The sequence below is a fragment of the Pan troglodytes genome, chromosome 2, assembly GCF_028858775.2.
Source record: "Pan troglodytes isolate AG18354 chromosome 2, NHGRI_mPanTro3-v2.0_pri, whole genome shotgun sequence".
Classification (NCBI taxonomy): domain Eukaryota; kingdom Metazoa; phylum Chordata; class Mammalia; order Primates; family Hominidae; genus Pan; species Pan troglodytes.
The window spans coordinates 53,557,870-53,582,668 of NC_086015.1; the positions used below are offsets into that span (position 1 = coordinate 53,557,870).

Here is a 24,799-nt window from a genome sequence, read left to right on the forward strand (position 1 = left end):
AGTAGAGATGGGGTTTCACCATGTTGGCCAGGCTGGTCTTGAACTCCTGACCTCAGGTGATCCGCTCACCTCAGCCTCCCAAACTGCTGGGATTACAGGCGTGAGCCACTGCGCCTGGCTTTTTTTTGTATTTTTAGTAGAGATGGGCTTTCACCATGTTGGCCAGGCTGCTCTTGAACTCCTGACCTCGTGATCCACCCGCTTCGGCTCCCAAAGTGCTGCCATTGCAGGCTTGAGCCACCACGCCCGCCCCCCTCCCACCCTTTTTTTTTTTTTTTTTAAGACTGCATCATGCTATGTTGCCCAGGCTGGGCTCAACTCCTGGCCTCAAGTGATCCTCCCGCCTCACCCTCCTGAGTAGCTGGGGTTATAGGTGTGAGCCACCATGCCCAGCTCAGTCTTTGGAACTTTTTGTGGATCTGCCCAGGTTTTGTGGTTTTGATTCTTAATGTTTTGGGATGCACTTTGTGGGTCAGGATTTCAGAAGCTGGTTATAGGCTTTTCAAGATTTTTTTTTCCTTAATGCTAGACTTACTTTCTATCTCAGAAGCACATCGTCTCTAAGGGTTGCCGAAACCAGAAAGTTTTCTGGCCTTTTGGGTGACCTGTGAGCTACAGCCTGTGATCTCCTTAAATCAGGCTTTCTTGGGCAGTTTCTGCCTCCTGCAGATGTGCCTAGTAACTGTCTGAAGGCTTCTTTCAAGACAGCAACTATAAGGTCAGCAGGCCTTGCCTCTCCCAGCTCCAAGGCAGTGTTGGTGTTTGGTGTTGGCTGGTAGAGAGACCTGAAATGCTGGAGGAGTTCCACGGTGGGACCAGCTTGTCACCCCAAACTCATGTGCCTCTGTGCCTCTGCTGCTAAGGACCTCAGAGCCCCAATTCCTGCCTCTTTTCTGCCCTTCCTGGCCTGGCAGCCCTTAGAGGATTAGTTGTGGGTGGCTGTGGTATAGTAGGCAGAAATCTTTATACCAGGCAAACCAAGGACTCTAAGGATAGTCAAAATCCCATGTGTAAATGTGCCAGGATCTAGTGCACCCATTTTATTAATTATAGAGACAAAGTCTCACTATGTTGCCCAGGCTGGTCTTGAACTTCTGGCCTCAAACAATCCTCTCGCCTTGGCCTCCTAGAGTGCTGGGATTACAGGTGTGAGCCACTGTGCCTGGCCTAGTCCACCTGTTTTAGGTTGAAGAGGTGAAAGCAGGTCTTTGGGTTCTCACCTGCAGCAGGTCCCCCACTTCCCCCATGCCCCTTAGTGTTTTCATCTACTTCTGGTAGACAAGTGTTGACAGGCAACTCTCTGAGCTTCCCCAGCCTCAGCTTTGTTTCTCTATATGATTTTGGCTCCCTCATTGCCTGTTGCCTCCCCACTTACCTTAGATGCTTTGAGCTTCTGTTTTGTGGTATGAACAGGGAGACAGGACCCCACTGTGCACTGGGTCCAAGGTCAGTTGGGAAGGAGAACTAGGGAGAGGAGCCTGGACATGCCCTGGGCCCCTTTGTGCAGTAGCCTCAAATTACTTACTGGTTCTTCTCAGAGCCCATGGGAGCCATAGGAACCATTATTGGCAGAGTCCATCATGTGCCTGGCACTATAATCATATGAGGTTGGGATTGTTTCCCTGATTTTACAGATGACACTGGGGCCAAGGTTGGGTCAAGCGCCAGCCAGCCTGGAGCTGGGATTCGCAGTGAAAGATGGGCCTTCTCATGGAGTAGAAGAATGAGGATTGTTATCCCCATTGTTACGGGGATGAGTCCTGGCTTGTCATTGGGCTGCATCTGTGAGAAGGAACTTTCATATCCTGTTTCACCCTTAGGACCTGAGAAGAAGAGAAGTGATCCAGAGCCTATAAGTTTTGAAAGCTGAGGAGGTATCCAGAGTTCCCGTGGACTGAGGGGCTCCTGCTTTGTTAGGGTAGAGCAGGTGCTTTATCCCCTAGCACCTCCGGGATGAGCTAAGCCCTGAGCTGAGTCCCTTTGGGAGGGTGGGGCTCCTAGTGGAATCCTTTGGGGACTGTGGACACTGCCAAACCTTCAGGCATGTTTAGACTTTCCAGGTAGGGGCTTTCCCCAAATGGCCTTGAAAATGCAGAAGTGCCAGTGTGCCTGTGACTTGGCCAGGTTCCTTGTGGAAATTAGGTTTGTTTTGCTTCCTGTAGCCCTTCTATTAAAATGAATCATGGCTGGGCACGGTGGCTCACACCTGTAATCCCAACACTTTGGCAGGCTGAGGCAGGAGGATCACTGAAGCCTAGGAGTTCAAGACCAATCTGGACAACATAGGAAGACCCATCTCTACAAAAAAGTAAATATTGGCCAGGCCTGGTTGTACACACCTGGCTCAAGTAGTCCCAGCTATTCAAGAGGCTGAGGTGGGATGATCACTTCAGCCCAGGAGTTTGAGGTTGCAGTGAGCTGTGATTGCACCACTGCACTCCAGTCTGGTGACAGTGAGTGAGACCCTGGCTCAAAAAAATGTATATTTAAGGGCTGGGCATGGTGGCCCACACCTGTAATCCCAGGATTTTGGGAGGCTGAGGCAGGAGGATTGCTTGAGCCCAGAAGTTTAAAGCCAGTCTGGGCAATATAATGAGACCCTGTCTCTACACACCCACACACACAAAATACCCGGGCACGTGCCTATGTCCCAGCTACTTGGGAGGCTGAGGTGGGAGGATTGCTTGAGCCTGGGAGGTTGAGGCTGCAACGTGCCATGATCACACTACTGAATTCCAGCCTAGGCAACAGAGTGAGACCCTTATATATACATATACATATATGTATATAAAGAATCATTGCCACTCAAAGTGCTGCTTGGGCCTGATGTCACCAGTACCACTCAAAGTGCTGCTTGGGCCTGATGTCACCAGTACCACTCAAAGTGCTGCTTGGGCCTGATGTCACCAGTACCAAGACTGGAGATGCAGGGGTTTTAGAACATTCAGGTTAGTACTTTTTCTTCCTGAGTAGTACCCATGATCGTGGAGTGACTGCCTGCTTCAGGGCTGTAGATCTAGACACCTGTCCTGCAGCCAGGTAGTGGCCAGGACTTCAGGACCCTGGGGAGCCAAAATTTGCAGAGGGGAAAGCAGGTGACTAGGTTGGAGAGACTTGGCTCTTATATTAGTCTGTTCTTGTGGTGCTATAAAGAAATACCTGAGACTGGTAATTTATAGAGAAAAGAGTTTTAATTGGCTCATGGTTCTGCAGGCTATACAGGGAATATAGTGGCTTCTGCTTCTGGGGATGCCTCAGGAAGCTTCCAATCATAGTGGAAAGCAAAGGGAGAGCTGGCACTTCACACAGCTGGCCGGAACAGGAGGAAGGCTGGGGGCGGTGCTACACACTTTTTTTTTGTTGTTGAGACGGAATCTCGCTCTGTCGCCCAGGCTGGAGTGCCGTGGCGTGATCTCGGCTCACTGCAGGCTCCGCCCCCCGGGTTCACTGCCATCTCCTGCCTCAGCCTCCCGAGTAGCTGGGACTACAGGCGCCCACCACCTCGCCCCGCTAATTTTTTGTATTTTTAGTAGAGACGGGGTTTCACCATGTTAGCCAGGATGGTCTTGATCTGACCTCGTGATCCGCCCGCCTCAGCCTCCCAAAGTGCTGGGATTACAGGCGTGAGCCACCGCGCTCGGCCTTTTTTTTTTTTGAGATGGAGTTTCGCTCTTCTGCCCAGGCTGGAGTGAAGTGGTGCAATCTCGGCTCACTTCAACCTCCGCCCTCTGGGTTCAAGCGACTCTCCTGCCTCAGCCTCTCGAGTAGCTGGGATTATAGGCGCCTGCCAGCATGCCCAGCTAATTTTCGTATTTTTAGTAGAGACAGGGTTTCGCCATGTTGACCAGGCTGGTCTTGAACTCCTGAACTCAAGTGATCCACCCACCTCAGCCTCCCAAAGTACTAGGATTATAGGCGTGAACCTCTGCTCCCGGCCTACACACTTTTAAACAACCAGATCTTGTGAGAACTCTGTCATGAGAACAGCACTAGGGGGATGGTACTAAACGATCCATGAGAAATCACCCCCATCATCCAGTCCCCTCCCCCAGACCCCACCTCCAACACTAGGGATAATAATTTGACATGAGATTTGGGCAGTGACACAGATGTGAACCATATAAGCTCTGTTTTTCTGACATGACTTGCCCCAAAGACATGGGTAAACTTTACATGGCTGCAAAGCCATGGGTAGACAATAGTAAAAGAATTTGGTCACGTGCAGTGGCTCACAACTGTAATCCCAGCACTTTGGGAGGCTGAGGCAGCCAGATCACTGGAGGCCAGGAGTTGGAGGCCAGGAGTTTGAGACCAGCCTGGGCAACATGGCGAAATCTCATCTCTAAAAAAAGAAAAAGAAAAAAAAATTAGCCGGGCATAGTGGCAGTCACCTGTGGTCCCAGCTACTCAGGAGGCTGAAGCTGGAGAAACATTTGAACCCAGGAAGCAGAGGTTACAGTGAACTGAGATCGTGCCACTGCACTCCAGCCCAGGTGACAGAGTGAGACTCTGTCTCAAAAAATAAATAAATAAATAAAATTAAATAAATTGTGAAAGAATTTGTTCTCAGTAGTCAAAATAAAGCTCATTTCTCATCTCCCATCTCCCAATTTGAAATTGAGCATTATAACTTGCTTTGGTGAAACCTGAGGTTTTCTTTAGTGTTTATTGTTTGTTACATAATATTAACATGTTTTTAAGTTACTTGGCATAGTTAAAATAAGTGTATGGCTTCCAAGGATGGCTTCGCTGTGGGAGCCTTCCTATAGAATGGCCTGAGTTTGTTCTGTAGGAACTGCCTGATAGCAGAACTTTGGCTGTTGGGGTCAGCAGAATAGGAAGTGAGCCAGGCTGGGAAGCCTTGAGAAGGCAGGGCCCTTCTCTATTTTCTGTTAAAAAGTGCCCTTGTGGCCGGGTGCAGTGGCTCATGCCTGTAATCCCAGCACTTTGCGAGGCCGAGGTGGGCAGATCACGAGGTCAGGAGATTGAGACCATCCTGGCTAACACGGTGAAACCCCGTCTCTACTAAAAATACGAAAAATTGCCGGGCGCGGTGGCTCACGCCTGTAATCCCAGCACTTTGGGAGGCCAAGGCGGGCGGATCACGAGCTCAGGAGATCGAGACCATCTTGGCTAACACGGTGAAACCCCGTCTCTACTAAAAATACAAAAAATTAGCCGGGCATGGTGGTGGGCGCCTGTAGTCCCAGCTACAGGAGAATGAGGCAGGAGAATGGCATGAACCCGGGAGGCGGAGCTTGCAGTGAGCCGAGATAGCGCCACTGCAGTCCGGCCTGGGCGAAAGAGCGAGACTCTGTCTCAAAAAACAAAACAAAACAAAACAAAAAAACAAAACCAACAAAACACGAAAAATCAGCTACTTGGGAGGCTGAGGCAGGAGAATGGCGTGATCCCGGGAGGCGGAGCTTGCAGTGAGCCGAGATCACGCCCCTGCACTCCAGCCTGGGTGATAGAGTGAGACGCTGTCTAAAAAAAAAAAAAGTGCCCTTGTATAGTTGAAGACAGACTTGGAGAGGCAACAGGCTGCTGACTTATCAACACTGATGGAGCGCCTAGCCACTCAGGAATGTCCCATGGTTCTAGCCAGCCATTTGGCTCCCTTCTTCTAGTCCCTCTCAACCTTGTTCAGTCTCCTCTGCAGTTGGCTCCTCCTTGGTTGGCTTTACCCAGACCTCTATTCCAGGCCTTCCCTGTCACCTTTCTTCATCCTCCCTCTGCCATGTGAGCTCGTGTCCTACTGGTGGCCATTGGGATGGAGTAGAGTTAGGAAATAACCCTCAGGTGACCAAAAACCGGGGTCCACACCCTAATTCACCTACTCTCCACCTCTCAGGACCCCTACTTCTATCCCACTCCTGTAAAACATCTCATGGGCCTTACTTATTTGCTTCATGGTGGTTTTTTGTTTGTTTTTGCAAAACAAGAGCATTCAACCTTTATTTTATGTGTTTATATACGGATGTGGCAGTTTTATTTAATATAAATGAACTGAAAAATGTAAAGCTTAGATTTTTCAGCCAAAACATTTGAAATAGTGTGATTTTTTTTTTTTTTTTTTTTTTGAGACAGAGTCTCACTCTGTCATTCAGGCTGGAGTGCAGTGGTGTGGTCTCCGCTCACTGCAGCCTCTGTCTCCTGGGTTCAAGCCATTCTTGTGCATCAGCCTCCCGACTAGCTGGGACTACAGGTGTGCACCACCATGCCTGGCTAATTTTTGTGTTTTTAGTAGAGACGGGATTTTGCCATGTTGGCCAGGCTGGTCTCAAACTCCTGACTTCAAGTGATCCACCCGCCTCAACCTCCCAAAGTGCTGGGATTACAGGCATGAGCCACCACGCCCAGCCAATAAGTGTGATTTTTATGGTTAAAAAATATTTTAAAAGAAAAATATATTTAGCGTTTTTCATGAATTTGAAGACACCCATGTTTACAGATGTTTTAACATTTCTGATGTTTGATGGTGAGTGACAGGGTGGGAGATTCTTAATTAGATGATGGCGCATCTTAGAGTTGATGCAATGTGGTATCACAAAAGAAACACTATTTGCTAACCCTTAATGATTGGCTCAGAGAGCAATTAGGAAATGATAACCCTGATAATAATAACTCCTTTTTTTTTTTTTCTGAGATGGAGTCTCACTGTGTCACCCAGGCTGGGTTGCAGTGGCGTGATCTCAGTTCACTGCAACCTCCGCTTCCCAGGTTCAAGCAATTCTTATGCCTTAGCCTCCTGAGTAGCTGGGACTACAGGTGCCTGCCACCACATCCGACTAATTTTTGTACTTTTAGTAGAGATGGGGTTTCGCCGTGTTGGCCAGGCTGGTCTCGAACTCCTGACCTCAGGTGATCTGCCCACCTTGGCCTCCCAAAGTGCTGGGATTACAGGGGTGAGCCACCATGCCTGGCCCAATAATAATAATTCCTAACAATGTCAGTAATCTCATGGTTAAAAAAAATTTTTTTTTTGAAATAGAGATGGAGGTCTCACTGTGTTGGCCAGGGTGGTCTCTAATGCCTGCTGGCCTCAAGCAATCCTCCCGCCTTGGCCTCCCAAAGTACTGGGATTATTGGTATGAGCTACCATGCCCAGCTTTCTCATACATTTTTGCTGGGTGTAGGAAACATGTTTAAATTAGTTTAAAGGGGGGAAATTATCTAGTTTCTGATAAGGCTGCTGCCTGGACACCTGGGTACAAGCCTGGGGTCTCCTTTCCAAATCACTCAAGTACCTTGTTTTTTGGCAGGAGGAAGCCCAGGGAACCAGAGCCACTGGGTAATCCAGCAGTCAATGGCTTTAGCTTTCCTGCCACAGGGAGGGAAGCATTTTAGGGTCCCCCTATTGATAAGCAGTGGTCATGAAGGGCAGTCCTAAGCTGAGTCTGGCAGTGTGATGTACTGTGTTTTGGCCAATTTGTCTCTGGTACTTGTTATAGGACAATGGAGATGAGAGTGCCTTCAGGCCAACCAGAGAATGGGGGGTGTCACCTTTCTTGCATTGGGGCAGGAGTAGGTGTTTCCCAAAAGTGAGAGGAGCCACAGATGGGGCTGGGGCGAGAGCTAAGTCATATTTTCCTCTTGTCAGCTGTTGGTGGAGGTTTCTATGGTGGCATTTCCTTGGGTGCTCTGAGTATGACCAGTTATATCTCTGTGGAAAGGGACTTCCACAACAGAAGAAGTCTGGGAGATGCTGTTGAGTTGGAATAAGGTGATGAGCTCCTTAGGCCTGCTTCTGTGCCTGGTCTCTCCAAGGGCAGAAGAGGTCTCTGTGTATTTCCTGTACTTGATTGACTGTAGAACCTCTCTCTTTTAGAGAGACCAGAGCTCCTTGGGATTCCTTTAATAAGCACTATTCTAGAATAGTTGATTCTAGTCTCTGTTCCCTGGGCACCACAGTTTGTCTTGAGATTTGAGAAGCAGGGTAAATGAAAACATTAGATACAACTAACTCTCTTTGCTACACAAATGTGCCCCACTACACTTGAATGTAACGCGATGTTGTAATGTGAGTCCTTCAGAGCGTTGAGCCTTCCCTTGTACCCAGACCTGTGTGCATCTCCACTTTGGGGCAGGAATGGTCCTCCAGGCCAGGCATGTGACCTGAGCAAAGATGTGGTGTCTGCAGAGGGCCGGGGAGAAGTCTGAAGCAAGGGTGGAAAGGAATGCTGAGGGCTGGAATGTGACTTGATTCTTCAGGTAGAATGGGCAAGTAGGTGGCAGGGTGTGTCACTGTTATAAAATCCACAACAGTCATGAGCTCCATGGCATCAGTTCTTGGGAATGAGACATGTGCTTGAGTGCCAGCACTGCTGTCTCCCCACTGTGTGGCCTTGGGTGAGATATTTGCCTCCCAAGTTAGCCCATCTCATAGCCCTAGTCTTGTGACAGGTAAATAAACTCAGTTGTGTCTCTCTAGGGGAGAGGAATCAGCTTCCCCAGCAGGCATTCTGAATTATACCTTAAACCTGTCACACAATTCAGGTTAACTGTTGTGATCATATTCAGGTTATGCAGTGACAATAGTATTTTTAATTTATGCTTGTGTCTCTTCTAGGTATCAGCGGCAGGGAAGGAGGCTTTGCCATCTTGGCTGCACTGGGACTCACAGAGCCACATCCTGGAGGGCCTCCCCCTTGACACTGATAAGGGTGTGCATTACATTTCAGTGAGCGCTACACGGCTGGGGGCCAACGGGAGCCACATCCCCCAGACCTCCAGTGTGTTCTCCATTGAGGTCTACCCTGAAGACCACAGTGAGCTGCAGTCGGTGAGGACAGCCTCCCCAGACCCTGGTGAGGTGGTATCATCTGCCTGTGCTGCGGATGAACCTGTGACTGTTTTGACGGTGATTTTGGATGCCGACCTCACCAAGATGACCCCAAAGCAAAGGATTGACCTCCTGCACAGGATGCGGAGCTTCTCAGAAGTAGAGCTTCACAACATGAAATTAGTGCCGGTGGTGAATAACAGACTATTTGACATGTCGGCCTTCATGGCTGGCCCGGGAAATGCAAAAAAGGTGGTGGAGAATGGGGCCCTTCTCTCCTGGAAGCTGGGCTGCTCCCTGAACCAGAACAGTGTGCCTGACATTCGTGGTGTAGAGGCCCCTGCCAGGGAGGGCGCAATGTCTGCTCAGCTTGGCTACCCTGTGGTGGGTTGGCACATCGCCAATAAGAAGCCCCCTCTTCCCAAACGCGTCCGGAGGCAGATCCATGCTACACCCACACCTGTCACTGCCATTGGGCCCCCAACCACGGCTATCCAGGAGCCCCCATCCAGGATCGTGCCAACCCCCACATCTCCAGCCATTGCTCCTCCAACAGAGACCATGGCTCCTCCAGTCAGGGATCCTGTTCCTGGGAAACCCACGGTCACTATCCGGACTCGAGGCGCCATTATTCAAACCCCAACCCTAGGCCCCATCCAGCCTACTCGGGTGTCAGAAGCTGGCACCACAGTTCCTGGCCAGATTCGCCCAACGATGACCATTCCTGGCTATGTGGAGCCTACTGCAGTTGCTACCCCTCCCACAACCACCACCAAGAAGCCACGAGTATCCACACCAAAACCAGCAACGCCTTCAACTGACTCCACCACCACCACGACTCGCAGGCCGACCAAGAAACCACGGACACCCCGGCCAGTGCCCCGGGTCACCACCAAAGTTCCCATCACCAGATTGGAAACTGCCTCACCGCCTACTCGTATTCGCACCACCACCAGTGGAGTGCCCCGTGGCGGAGAACCCAACCAGCGCCCAGAGCTCAAGAACCATATTGACAGGGTAGATGCCTGGGTTGGCACCTACTTTGAGGTGAAGATCCCGTCAGACACTTTCTATGACCATGAGGACACCACCACTGACAAGCTGAAGCTGACCTTGAAACTGCGGGAGCAGCAGCTGGTGGGCGAGAAGTCCTGGGTACAGTTCAACAGCAACAGCCAGCTCATGTATGGCCTTCCCGACAGCAGCCACGTGGGCAAACACGAGTATTTCATGCATGCCACAGACAAGGGGGGCCTGTCGGCTGTGGATGCCTTCGAGATCCACGTCCACAGGCGCCCCCAAGGGGATAGGGCTCCTGCAAGGTTCAAGGCCAAGTTTGTGGGTGACCCGGCACTGGTGTTGAATGACATCCACAAGAAGATTGCCTTGGTAAAGAAACTGGCCTTTGCCTTTGGAGACCGAAACTGTAGCACCATCACCCTGCAGAATATCACCCGGGGCTCCATCGTGGTGGAATGGACCAACAACACACTGCCCTTGGAGCCCTGCCCCAAGGAGCAGATCGCTGGGCTGAGCCGCCGGATCGCTGAGGATGATGGAAAACCTCGGCCTGCCTTCTCCAACGCCCTAGAGCCTGACTTTAAGGCCACAAGCATCGCTGTGACGGGCTCTGGCAGTTGTCGGCACCTACAGTTTATCCCTGTGGTACCACCCAGGAGAGTGCCCTCAGAGGCGCCGCCCACAGAAGTGCCTGACAGGGACCCTGAGAAGAGCAGTGAGGATGACGTCTACCTGCACACAGTCATTCCGGCCGTGGTGGTCGCAGCCATCCTGCTCATTGCTGGCATCATTGCCATGATCTGCTACCGCAAGAAGCGGAAGGGCAAGCTTACCCTTGAGGACCAGGCCACCTTCATCAAGAAGGGGGTGCCTATCATCTTTGCAGACGAACTGGACGACTCCAAGCCCCCACCCTCCTCCAGCATGCCACTCATTCTGCAGGAGGAGAAGGCTCCCCTACCCCCTCCTGAGTACCCCAACCAGAGTGTGCCCGAGACCACTCCTCTGAACCAGGACACCGTGGGAGAGTACACGCCCCTGCGGGATGAGGATCCCAATGCGCCTCCCTACCAGCCCCCACCGCCCTTCACAGCACCCATGGAGGGCAAGGGCTCCCGTCCCAAGAACATGACCCCATACCGGTCACCTCCTCCCTATGTCCCACCTTAACCCGCAAGCGCCTGGGTGGAGGCAGGGTAGGGCAGGGGCCTGGAGACAACATGGTGTTGTCTGTGGAGACCGGTGGCCTGCAGACCATTGCCCACCGGGAGCCGACACCTGACCTAGCACACACTGACACGGGGGCCTGGACAAGCCCGCCCTCTCTGGTCCTCCCAAACCCCAAAGCAGCTGGAGAGACTTTGGGGACTTTTTTATTTTTATTTTTTGCCTAACAGCTTTTGGTTTGTTCATAGAGAATTCTTCGCTTCATTTTTGATGGCTGGCTCTGAAAGCACCATGTGGAGTGGAGGTGGAGGGAGCGAGGAACCATGAATGAACTCGCAGGCAGTGCCGGGCGGCCCCCTGGCTCTCTGCGTTTTGCCTTTAACACTAACTGTACTGTTTTTTCTATTCACGTGTGTCTAGCTGCAGGATGTAACATGGAAAACAGTAACTAAAGATTAAATTCAAAGGACTTTCAGAAGTTAAGGTTAAGTTTTTACATTTAATCTGCTGTTTACCTAAACTTGTATGTATAATTTTTGGGTGGGTATGGGGAATTGCTTTGCTAAAAATAAACTCCCAGGGTGTTTCAAACTTAGAGAAGACCAAGGGACAGTATTTTTTATCAAAGGAATACTATTTTTTCACACTACGTCAACTTGGTTGCTCTGATACCCCAGAGCCTGACTGGGGGCCTCCCGGCCCTGGCTCACGCCAAGTCCCTGGTGCTGGGTTTGCTCTCCCGCTGTTGCCAGGGGCTGGAAGCTGGAGGGGTCTCTTGGGCCATGGACATCCCCACTTCCAGCCCATGTACGTACACTAGTGGCCCACCACCAAGGGGTCTTCATTTCCATGAAAAAGGGACTCCAAGAGGCAGCGGTGGCTGTGGCCCCCAACTTTGGTGCTCCAGGGTGGGCCAGCTGCTTGTGGGGGCACCTGGGAGGTCAAAGGTCTCCACCACATCAACCTATTTTGTTTTACCCTTTTTCTGTGCGTTGTTTTTTTTTTTTTTCCCTCCTAAAAGGAATATCACGGCTTTTTGAAACACTCAGTGGGGGACATTTTGGTGAAGATGCAATATTTTTATGTCATGTGATGCTCTTTCCTCACTTGACCTTGGCCGCTTTGTCCTAACAGTCCACAGTCCTGCCCTGACCCACCCCATCCCTTTTCTCTGGCACTCCAGTCCCAGGCCTTGGGCCTGAACTACTGGAAAAGGTCTGGCGGCTGGGGAGGAGTGCCAGCAATAGTTCATAATAAAAATCTGTGAGCTCTCAAAGCTAATTTTTTACTAAAGTTTTTATACAGCCTCAAATTGTTTTATTAAAAAAAAGATTTAAAATGGTGATGCTTACAGCAGTTTGTACGAGCTCTTAAGTGTTGATTCCATGGAACTGACGGCTTTGCTTATTTTGATTCTTTTCCCCCTACTTTTCCTAATGGTTTAAATTCTGGAATTACACTGGGGTTCTTTTGCCTTTTTTAGCAGAACATCCGTCCGTCCATCTGCATCTCTGTCCCATGACTCAGGGGCGCCCACTCTGCTTCGATTCTCCTCCTGTGGAAGAAACCATTTTGAGCATGACTTTTCTTGATGTCTGAAGCGTTATTTTGGGTACCTTTTAGGGAGGAATGCCTTTCGCAATAATGTATCCCTTCCCTGATTGAGGGTGGGTGGGTGGACCCAGGCTCCCTTTGCACACGGAGCAGCTACTTCTAAGCCATATCGACTGTTTTGCAGAGGATTTGTGTGTGCTGCCTCAGGAGGGGAGGGCTGGTAGGAGGGGAGGGGTCTCCGTCCTACTGCTCTCCAGAGGGCATTTCCCCTTGCGCCTTCTCCCACAGGGCCCAGCCCCTCTCCCCTGCCCCAGTCCCCAGGGGGTACTCTGGAGTGAACAGTGCCCCTGTGGGGGAGCCTGTAAATGCGGGCTCAGTGGACCACTGGTGACTGGGCTCATGCCTCCAAGTCAGAGTTTCTCTGGTGCCCCAGAGACAGGAGCACAAGTGGGATCTGACCTGGTGAGATTATTTCTGATGACCTCATCAAAAAATAAACAATTCCCAATGTTCCAGGTGAGGGCTTTGAAAGACCTTCCAAACAGCTCCGTCGCCCCTAGCAACTCCACCATTGGGCACTGCCATGCAGAGACGTGGCTGGCCCAGAATGGCCTGTTGCCATAGCAACTGGAGGCGATGGGGCAGTGAACAGAATAACAACAGCAACAATGCCTTTGCAGGCAGCCTGCTCCCCTGAGCGCTGGGCTGGTGATGGCCGTTGGACTCTGTGAGATGGAGAGCCAATCTCACATTCAAGTGTTCACCAACCACTGATGTGTTTTTATTTCCTTCTATATGATTTTAAGATGTGTTTTCTGCATTCTGTAAAGAAACATATCAAACTAAATAAAAGCAGTGTCTTTATTACAACGCCGTTGCGTCTGGGCATCTGTTTCCCTGGCATCTGGAGAGGTTCCTGGACATGAGGGGTTGGGGGCTTATGTGACGGGGAAGAGGAGACTCACCCGGGTCCACTTGGGGTTGGCCCAGTGGCCTCCATGTAAGCCTTACCATTTCTGTGCTGGGAGGGCTGGGTGTGCACTCCAGAAACTCTGCCAACATGTAATGCCCCCTTCACCCCTCTTCTGCCTGTGAGTCAGCTAAGACAAGTCTCCTACATCCTCAGTTCCTCCTCTGTAAGGGGTGGGGGATAGCAGAGAACCCAGTGAGACTGGCTGGGAAGGAGGATGGTGGGAAAGTGTCACGGGTTTTCTGCCCCAGAGTGTGTCAGCCCCTGTACCTCCTGGGTAGGGGTCCTTCAGGCCAGGTCTCTGTGAAGATGGGGACCTAGGGATACCTCTGGCTGCAGCTCTACCCCACCTCCTGCCCGCATTGTCTTGTGGGCTTGGGACTGGCTAGTCTCCCAGGTAGTCTCAAGGCAGGTTTGTGTTGGCCTTGGGGTGGGAACAATGGTTTCTGGCCAGGCTGCTCTGCCTTGGTTGGCCTCTAGGTTCTGGGGGTTGGGGGGTGACCTTCAGTCCCTGGCTTGGGATGGACAGGCCAGCTGGGTAGGCTGATCATGACTCAGTGCCCAGGAAGGGGCAGATGGGTTGTCCTAGGACACTGCTCGGAGTGTGGGCGGCAGGAGATGCAGCAGCTGTGTTTCAAGGGGCAAAGGGGCAGAATCGAGTGATTGGTCACAGAACAACTGGTGCCTCTTCTGGGCTCAACTCTGCCATCACTGGCTCCTTACCATGACCCCTGCTCCTCTGCTCAAAGACCCACAGAGGCTGGTCCGATATTGCAGATAAGAGCTGATTCCCAGGGTGGGGGGTTGTTGAAGGTCCAACAACTACTTGGAGTTAGGACCTGAATGTGCACCATGCTAAGTGCCAGGAAAGGCTGTCCCCAGCACACACTTCACTCCCTAGGCCTAGCAGCAGGGGCCCAGAAAATTACCCCGTCGTTACTCTCTTGACCTCAGGAACTTTTGCTTAACATCTAACCTGAAGCCACTGGGTAATGAGTGGACTCACTGTTCTGAATTCAAGTAAGGGAATACTTGGTCTTGGCAGAGAACATTAAGGCCAGAAGGACCTCTGGCCTCAGCTCTGCCCTGCCTCTTTTGGGGGATGGGGTAGTATCCGCTGTTTAGCCCAGCAGACCCTTGACCCCTGGCACTCCTGCCAGATCCCTGTTCCTTGATTTGGATGAGGACTGCTCAGGTCTTTTAAGCTGGGGTTAGAGGGTCGTAGACAGGAGAGTAGGAAAGAAGGAACATCAGACCTACAGGAATCTGCCTTCCCACATTCCTCTGACTTGGAATGACTCTGGCCTGGCTTGGAGACAGTGCTGGTCTCTAGAAAATGCTAGAGGAATCTGCATTTTCTCTTGTCATAAAGGCACTGCCTTAGGCCTAGATCTTTGAGCTAGTCTTGGGATAAGGGCTGTTAGCTGGAAAATCTTGTGGTGTGTCTAGGCCAGCCTGGCCTCTAGAATACTACCACCAGTTTGGGACCGGGCGCAGTGGCTCACGCCTGTAATCCCAAGCACTTTGGGAGGCCGAGGCAGGCGGATCACGAGGTCCGGAGATGAGACCATCCTGGCCAACATGGTGAAACCGTCTCTACTAAAAAATATAAAAAAGTTAGCTGAGCGTGGTGGTGGGCGCTTGTAGTCCCAGCTACTCGGGAGGCTGAGGCAAGAGAATGGCATGAACCACGGAGGTGGAGCTTGCAAGTGAGCTGAGATTGCACCACTGCAGTGCACTCCAGCCTGGGCAACAGAGCGAGACGCCGAGACTCTGTCTAAAAAAAAAAAAAGAATACCACCAGTCTTGGGGGGGCTGGAGGCTCCACACTACTTACCTCATTGTAGCCCACAGCCCCGCCTCCCCTTGTTGCCCACAGGTTGAACAAGCTCCTAGGAGAGGCCCTTTCCTAGCTCCCCTAAAGCAAAGAAGGCCCAATTCAAGCATCAGTCTTTCGAGAGTGAGCTTCATTTCTCTATTTCTTTTCTTTTTTTTTTTTTAGAGACTGAGTCTTGCTCTCTCGCCCAGGCTGGAGTGCAGTGGCACAATCTCAGCTCACTGCAACCTCCGCCTCCTGGGTTCTAGCAATTCTCCTGCCTCAGCCTCCTGAGTAGCTGGGACTACAGGTGCATGCTGCCACGCCTGGCTAATTTTTTGTATTTTAGTAGAGATGGGGTTTCACCATGTGACCCAGGCTGGTCTCGAACTCCTGAGCTCAGGCAGTTCACCCGCCTCAGCCTCCCAAAGTCCTAGGATTATAGGCATGAGCCACCGCACCCGGCCTATTTCTTTTTTTCTTTTTTTCTTTTTTTTTTGAAAGTCTTGCTCTGTGGCCCAGGCTAGAGTGCAGTGTCGTGATTTTGGCTCACTGCAACCTCTGCCTCCCGGGTTAAGGTGATTCTCACGTCTCAGCCTCCCAAGTAGCTAGGACTACAGGCACGTGCTACCACACCCAGCTAATTTTTGTATTTTTTTTAGTAGAGATGGGGTTTCGCCATCTTGGCTAGGCTGGTTTCGAACTCCTGACCTCAAGTAAGTGATCCTCCCGCCTTGGCCTCCCAAAGCACTGGGATTTCCTTTTTTTTTTTTTTTTTTGAGACGGAGTCTCGCTCTGTCACCCAGGCTGGAGTGCAGTGGTGCCATCTTGGCTCACTGCAACCTCCGCCTCCCAGGTTCAAGCGATTCACCTGCCTCAGCCTCCCAAGTAGCTGGGACTACAGGTGTGTGCCACCACGCCTGGCTGATTTTTTGTATTATTATTATTATTATTATTATTATTATTTTGAGATGGAGTCTTGCTCTGTCACCCAGACTGGTGCAGTGGCACAATCTCAGCTCACTGCAAGCTCCGCCTCCCGGGTTCATGCCATTCTCCTGCCTCAGCCTCCCGAGTAGCTGGGACTACAGGTGCCCGCCACCACGCCTGGCTAATTTTTTTGTATTTTTAGTACAGACGGGGTTTCACCGTTTTAGCCAGGATGGTCTCGATCTCCTGACCTTGTGATCCGCCTGCCTTGGCCTCCCAAAGTGCTGGGATTACAGGCGTGAGCCACCGCGCCTGGCCTGGGATTTCAATATCTTAAAAATCCAAATCCATTGGTGACTCTTTCCCTGTTTTGCTCACCTTCCTCACAACTACCTTGAGGCAAAGTCACTGAGGCCCAGAGAGGGCAAGGGAGTTATTGGTCTGGGTCTTGTGGCTAGTGTGAGGCGTGTTCAGTTCTAAATGTGACCCAAACACTTTAGGTTTTATTATTATTATTATTATTATTATTATTATTATTACTACTACTATTATTATTTTGAGACAGCGTCTTGCTCTGTCGGCCAGGCTGGAGTGCAGTGGCACCATCTCGGCTCACTGCAACCTCCACTTCCCGGATTCAAGCGATCCTCCTGCCTCAACCTCTGGAGTAGCTGGGATTACAGGCATCCGCCACCACGGCCGGCTAATTTTTGTATTTTTAGTAGAGACGAGGTTTCACCATGTTGGCCAGGCTGGCGTTGAACTCCTGACCTCAGGTGATCCACTCACCTCGGCCTCCCAAAGTGCTGGGATTATAGGCGTGAGCTACCGTGCCCGGCCAGGTTTAATTCTGATGATGAAATTCTGTTCCTGTTGTAGAGCAGCAAAGAATTATTTGAAGCACCTATGGAGAAATGCTGGGTACCATTTCCCTGTGGGGACCCTAGAAGATCTAGAGGAGGTTCGGCAAGAGGTTCAAAGTGGGGGCTCCCATCAGCTGGAGTTCGGGTGCTCCTGCAGGAGGGGCCCTCCTAAGGACAGCCTAGGGCATGGGCAGCATGAAGACCGGGTTGCTGGGGCCCTGGTTAGCCCCACTACCCCCAGTTTTGGTGGCGATTATCCTAGAGTCTCAGTTCGGGTCAGACGAATTGTTCTGTCCATGTCCCTGTGAAGGCTCCGTGTGGCGAGACGCAGGGCCTTGGGCAGGTTCGGGCTGGGGATAGGGAGAGCTCCCAACCTTGGTAGTGGCTCCAGATGCCCCCTAGGTGAGCCCAGCAGAGTGGACTGCCAGGAGCAGCTCTGGGCCGAAGAGGGAGACAGTGTCCGCGGCCTCCCAGGAGGTGGCGCCAGAGGATTAAGTCGCCAGCGGTGGGCGGGGCTGAAGAGTCGGGCTGTGGGCGGGGCTAATAACGCCGCCAGCTCCCGGAAAGCGCTAGCCTCCGGAGGCCGGCCGTGGGTCGAGCTGAGGCCGCTCTGGAGTGGACGAAAATCTCCGGCAGCGCGGGGCCGAGCGGGGCTGTGGGCAGGGCTAAAGCCGTGGGGCCGGCGGGCGGGCGGGGCGAAGCCCGCGAGTAGCCCAACCGCGGGGAGCCAGTCCGAGCGCGGCCGCTAGCTGGTGGTGTAACTAGACTTGTCTTCTCTCCACCACTGCTGCACAGTCCCTGAGGGCATCGGGGCGAGTGTAGCTGCAACCTGGGGAGCCTGTGATTCGCCAGTGCCCTTCTCCCTAGGCAAGGGAAGCGGGCACGCAATAAGAGGGGCGAGTCTGGGGCCCAGGCTTCCGCTACCGAGACCCCAGTCAGCAAACCTTGAATTCAGAGGTGGGGAACCAATAAGGAGCCCTCCTGTGCGTACTCCCTCGCCTTAGCGTTTGCCTGCCTCTAGGCCCCGTGCCCCGCGGAGCCCAGCGCGGGACCTGCACACGGTATAGATAGAGCTCAGCGCTTGCAGGAGCCTCTCTGTCTCTCCTTCCTCCAGCCAGAGAGCTCCTGAGGGCACCGCCTAAAGGGGGTAGCCTGATAGGGTACTGTGAGATCTGGGAGGGTACTGGATGGAGATGAGGTGCCTCCACTTGTGTGATTGGGTCCCCCTGCTTGGCACTAGAAGCAGACGTGGGATGAGGCTGCTGGCGACTTATTCTTTCCCTGAGTGGGGGTACCCTGAAGCCCCAGGAAACACCTTTCCCAAAGCTGTCTTCACAGCTCTAGGCATGCATTGGAACAGCAGGGACATCCAGTTGGGAGCTGGCCAGGGCCAGGGCTGAGGGTGCTGTTGTCTTCTGTCCGCATGGTGTCGCATCCTTAGGCTATAGAGGGCAAAACCAAGTTTGGAGCCGGGCAAAACCAAGTTTGGAGCCTGCCAAAATGGTCCAGAGCTCACGCCAGACCAGCTCCCTTTCTAGGGAATTGGAGCCAGTAGTCTAGGATCACTTCCCACTTCCGTTGCAAAAGGTCTTGAGAGAGGCCGGGCCTAGCGGCTCACGCCTGTAATCCCAGCACTTTGGGAGGCCAAGGCGGGTGGATCACCTGAGGTTAGGAGTTCAAGACCAGCCTGGCCAACATGGTGAAACCCCGTCTCTACTAAAAATGCAAAAACTAGCCAGGTGTGGTGGTGCACACCTGTAGTCCCAGCTACTCGAGAGGCTGGGGCAGAAGAACCGCTTGAACCCGGGAGGTGGAGGTTGCAGTGAGCCGAGATCTCGCCACTTCATTCTAGCCTGGGCGAAACTCTTGTCAAAACAAAACAAAAACAAAAACAACAAAATCAACGTTCAGTTGGGACTTACTGACATTATAAAACCTAAACAGTTAATTTTCTTCTGCACCGTGGCCTGGCCACAGTACAAACTGGATAATGTCAGTTACTGAGTTACTGGCCGGAAAGTGGCTCTTTCAAGCCCCAACTTCAATGCAATCGTTTTTTTTTCTTTTTCTTTTTTTTTTTGAGGCGGAGTCTCACTCTGTCATCCAGGCTGGAGTGCAGTGGTACAATCTCAGCTCACTGCAACCTCTGCCTTCCAGGTTCAAGAGATTCTCTTGCCTCAGTCTCCCTAGTAGCTGGGATTACAGGTGTGTACCACCACACCCAGCTAGTTTTTTGTACTTTTAGTAGAGATGGGGTTTCGCCATGTTGGCCAGGCTGGTCTCAAACTCCTGACCTCAGGTGATCTGCCCGCCTCGGCCTCCCAAAGTGTTGAGATTACAGGCGTGAGCCACAATGCCCAGCCCAAACAATCTTTTTTTTTTTTTGAGATGAGTATCGCTCTGTCACCAGGCTGGAGTGCACTCCACAATCTCGGCTCACTGCAACCTCTGCCTCCCAGGTTCAAGCGATTCTCCTGCCTCAGCCTCCCAAGTAGCTGGGGCTACAGGCACGTGCCACCACGCCCAACTAATTTTTGTGTTTTTAGTAGAGAAGGGGATTCACCGTGTTGGCCAGGATGGTCTTGATCTCTTGACCTCATGATCTGCCCACTTCGGCCTCCCAAAGTGCTGGGATTACAGGCATGAGCCACCGTGCTCGGCCCAGCCCGAGCAATCTTAACAATTTCTTACAACAAAATGGCAACTGGTCTGAGGTCCCTTATATCCAAGATTTCATGTATTTACACTCAAAACTTTCCCTCTATCAGTCTTGCTCCCCTCATCAAGTTTTATTGCTAAACGAAAACTCCCAGTCCCCTTTTCACCCCTCCCCTTCAGCCCCTGAAAGGAATTTCAACCCTGCTGAGGAATGTCCACCATATCTCCAGCCCCAGGCTCCCCAAGAGCCACCAGCACCATTGCCATCTCCCTCATTCCCCTATCCACCTGTCACTCATTCAAAAAACAATCAGGGCTGGGTGCGGTGGCTCATGCCTGTAATCCCTGCACTTTGGGAGGCCGAGGCGGGCAGATCACCTGAGGTCAGGAGTTCAAGACCAGCCTGACCAACATGGAGAAACCCCGTCTCTACTAAAAATACAAAATTAGCTGGGCGTGGTGGCACATGCCTGTAATCCAAGCAACTTGGGAGGTTGAGGCAGGAGAATCTCTTGAACCCAGGAGGTGGAGGTTGCGGTGAGCCAAGATTGCACCATTGCACTCCAGCCTGAGCAACAAGAGTGAAACTCCGTCTCAAAAAAAAAAAAAATCAGACCCCGGCCACCCTTCCCCTTTGCGAAGTAGCTGGGGCAGAAGGCATAGTCAGGGTTCGTGTTCCCTTTTCAATCTCAGACATGTCGGAGGTTAAGAGGCTCCTTGGCTCCTTTTCCACTGGCCCATCCCACTTCCAGAAGGAATTTCTTTATATTACTCAGTCACATAACCTTACTTGGCATGACATTTATGTTATCCTGTCAGCCACTCTCACCCCAGATGAGAAAGAGCATATTTGGCTAGCTGCTCAAGCCCATGCCGACACACTTCATCAGCAGGATACAGTCCATAATCCTGTTGCGGCCATTGCTGTTCCCCTAGCCGACCCCGAATGGACTTAACAACAGGGGGACCCTGGCATCCAATGCCATAACCATATGGTCACTTGTCTCGTGGCTGGCATGGAAAAATGTGCCCATGCCGATAAGGTAGTAAATTATGAAAAAATTAGAGAAATAACCCAAGGCCCAAATGAAAATCCAGCTCTTTTCCTATCAAGGTTATTAGAGACTATGCTCAAATACACAAAATTAGACCCTGAATCACAAGAGGGTCAAACCTATCTTCACTTACATTGCATTTCACAATCAGCACCAGATATCAGGAAACAGCTGCAAAAACTAGAGGAGGGACCCCAAACCCCACAAAGGGACCTTTTAAATCTGTCCTTCAAGGTCTTCAACAACAGGGAGGAAGAATATAAAGTGCCAAAGGAGAAACAGGCTAAGATTAAATACCAGATGCTGGCCATTGCCCTCCAGAGAGGTTCCAAGGAGAAATCACCTTCTCAGGGCCCCGGCACCTGTTTTTGACGTGGCAATCCGGGACACTGGGCAAAGGCTTGCCCAAACCCATGGCCTCCAACAAAGCCTTGCCCTATATGTGGCAAATGGGGACACTGGAAAATGGACTGCTCTCAACAAGAATGCCCTTCCCATTCAACAGCATCCTCCAGTCAGTCCCCAAACCCACCACAGAGACACCTCTCCTCTTTGTTGACACTAGCAGCTGAAGACTGACGGTGCCTGGGATTGCTTGTACCCATGCCATGTGAGTCTCCAGAACCCGGGGTAATTGGGATGGCATCTGGTAAGCCAGTCTCCTTCTTATTGGATACTGGGGCAAGTTTCTCAGTTCTTCCAGAGTATTATGGACCCCTAAATTGTTCCTCTATTTCTGTTGTTGGGGTTGATGGCCACCCTACCGCTCACTCTCAAACACCTCCATTATACTGCACCTTATTCAATACTGCCTTTACTCACTCATTTGTAGTAATTCCACAGTGTCCTACACTCCTTATTAGAAGAGATATACTCAACAAATTTGGGGCCACATTACAATTGAATGCCTTACCGTAGGTGCCTGCATACTTGCTCCTTTGCCAGCCAGAAAACAATGAAGCCCAAACCCAGTCCTCAACAATTTCAATCCAAGGAGATAACCCAATGGTATGGGACACTTCTCAGCCCACTGTTGCCATATACCACCAGCTGTTTCTAATAAAACTTAAGGACCCTTCCCAAATTGTTTCACAACCCCAATATCCCCTCAGTCAGGCTGGACTTAAGGGAATAAAACCCATCATCACCAGATTACTAAAAGCTGGCATTTTAACAACCACCAATTCCCCCCACTGCAGCAAAATTAAAGGGCATAGCTCCCTGGATACATTTCTCAAAACTTAAAAGGGCTCCTCCTCTTAATCCCAACCTGTCTCAATTTTCTTGTTTTCTTACAGGACCCACCAAACTCAAGATCACTTGACTCCCCACAATTCTTTAACCACCAACTCTTTCAGTAATTTTATTTGCTGCCTTGTAGAAGACCTTTCCTGGTATCCAGGCTCCCCCCACCCCCCATAATTTATTTCTCCTCCTTTTATGAGATATGGCTGCAGGAAACTTTTGCAGACTGCACTCCATCTCAAATGTCCTTTTTTTCTTTTGTTCTTTGTCTCCTTCTAGTACCACTCTTCCCCTTACTTAAACCATACCTTGCAGCTGTCTTACAACTTACTAAAACAGGCCAACTTAGGCTCCACAGAACTCTGTTGGGTCTGCATGCCCCCTTTGTTCCCAATATACCATTATCTCCCTGGACCTTTAGAAGCTTGGACCAATTCCTTGGCAACCCTCACCATTACTAAAACTACCTTAGGATCTGCATTCTGGGAACCAAGTACTGATCCTGCCACAGCCATAGCCAAAAAGGTGCGTCAGGCCGTTCTCAAACAACTAACAACTTTATCCCCTATCCAAACCTCATGGTTACAGGACCTATAGGAACCACCACTCCACTCACTACTCAGGCCCCTATATGTTTCACCTGCTCCTTAAACAGAGTTCCAGAAGGGTCTTTAAAATGCTCGGACTGTAACCTGCCTCTTTCTCTCTCTCACACAACAGATTGTAGTTACTCCTCTACAACAGGAGGAAGTGACCCATTCTCATCAGTGACCCAACTCATCAGCCATAGCCACGCCCTCTTACCCCTTAAGATTTTCTGTCCCTATATGTAGTAATGCTTATGAATGTAACCAAGGGTCAGATTTTTTTTGTTTTTGACACGGAGTCTTGCTCTGCTGCCCAGACTTGAGTGCAGTGGTGAGATCTCGGCTCACTGCAACCTCCGCCTCCCAGGTTCAAGCAATTCTCCTGCCTCAGCCTCCCAAGTAACTGGGATTACAGGCACCCACTACCACTCCTGGCTAATTTTTGTATTTTTAGTAGAGATGGGGTTTCACCACGTTGGCTAGGTTGAACTCCTGACCTCAAGTGATTCACCCACCTCGGTCTCCCAAAGTGCTGGGATTACAGGCGTGAGCCACTGCACCCAGCCTCAAGGGTCAGATTTTTGCAGTGGGTGAGGGCCAGCTAATACATTGCCTTTATTCAATATCTATGGTAGACATGAAAAATCCAAATGCCAACTTCTTTCCCTTCTGGGTCCAACCCAATTCTTTCTTGATTCATCTGAACACAGACTATTCTCAGAAATACCTTTGGTAACTCATTACCCCCTTCTCCAACTATTAACCGATGACCACCTAGCTTCCTCTTTTGTGTCATTTGAATGGGAAGGAGGATCAGGTCGGGATGCCTCAAACTACCACATATTATTTCAAGCAGATGTTGCTGCCTGTGTAGCCCCCTCCAGCCCTTATTTCTTCTCATGTGGACATAATTTCTACAACTGCCTGTCTGTTAATTGGACTGGAACTTGCACTTTAGCTTAGTTATGCCTCCCTTGTCTGTTGCCACAAAAGACCAAGAATTTCTCCTCCCACTACACACACACACACACACACACACACACACACACACACACACACGCCAAAACAAAAAGGGCAATCCAGGTAATTCCAATCCTCGCTGCTCTCGGAATCTCTTCTGCAATAGGCTTTAGTTCCACAACTTTATAGCTTTTTCAGTTTCCCTGTCTAGCCAACTAAAAGAGGGACTAATGGAAATAGCAACTCAACTGGATCACATACAAGATCAAATAAACTCCCTTGCAGCAGTAGTACTTCAAAACCATAGGGGACTAGACATCCTCACTGCAAAAAAGGGAGGTCTATGCCTCTTCCTGCAAGAAGAATGCTTTTTCTTTCCGTTTTTTTTTTTTTTTTTTTTGAGACGAAGTTTTGCTCGTTGCCCAGGCTGGAGTGCAATGGCATGATCTCGGCTCACCACAACCTCTGCCTCCTGGGTTCAAGCAATTCTCCTGCCTCAGCCTCCCAAGTAGCTGGGATTACAGGCATGAGCCACCACGCTGGGCTAATTTTGTATTTTTAGTAGAGATGGGGTTTCTCCATGTTGGTCAGGCTGGTCTCAAACTCCCGACCTCAGGTGATCTGCCTGCCTCGGCCTCCCAAAATGCTGGGATTACAGGCGTGAGCCACCGCGCCCAGCCAAGAATGCTGTTTCTTTACAAACAAGTCTAGATTGGTAAAAGAAGGAATATCCAAACTTAGAAAGATTGCAGAACGTCTACGCAAACAACCCGCCAATGACTTTTTCAGTTCTTTCCTCCCTTGGGTACTCCCTTTCATCAGTCCTTTCATTGTTTTTACCCTGCTTGATAAATTGTTGTCTTTTTGTTTTTTTTTTTTGAGATGGAGTCTTGCTCTGTCCCCCAGGCTGGAGTGCAGTGGCCCGATCTTGGCTCACTGCAAGCTCTGTCTCCCGGGTTCACGCCATTCTCCTGCCTCAGCCTCCCAAGTAGCTGGGACTACAGGCGCCTGCCACCATGCCCGGCTAGTTATTTGTATTTTTAGTAGAGATGGGGTTTCTCCGTGTTAGCAGGATGGTCTCGATCTCCTGACCTCGTGATCCACCCGCCTCGGCCTCCCAAAGTGCTGGGATTACAGGCATGAGCCACTGCGCCCGGCCACTAAATTGTTTTCAAAAGTTCATTTTAGA

The 24,799-nt window shown here is 50.8% G+C and overlaps 1 protein-coding gene across 11 annotated transcripts in view; it reads left to right on the forward strand.

Moving 5' to 3' along the window:
• Positions 1–13,396, forward strand: part of DAG1 (dystroglycan 1) — a 68,578-nt gene extending 55,182 nt beyond the window's left edge. For all 11 annotated transcript variants that reach the window (XM_016941097.3, XM_001164796.7, XM_001164754.6 and 8 more), the window contains one exon: positions 8,573–13,396. In XM_016941097.3, coding sequence (XP_016796586.1) covers positions 8,573–10,975 — 2,403 coding nt within the window. In that variant the 3' untranslated portion in view covers positions 10,976–13,396. The remainder of the gene's footprint in view (positions 1–8,572) is intronic.
• Positions 13,397–24,799: the final 11,403 nt, after the last annotated feature.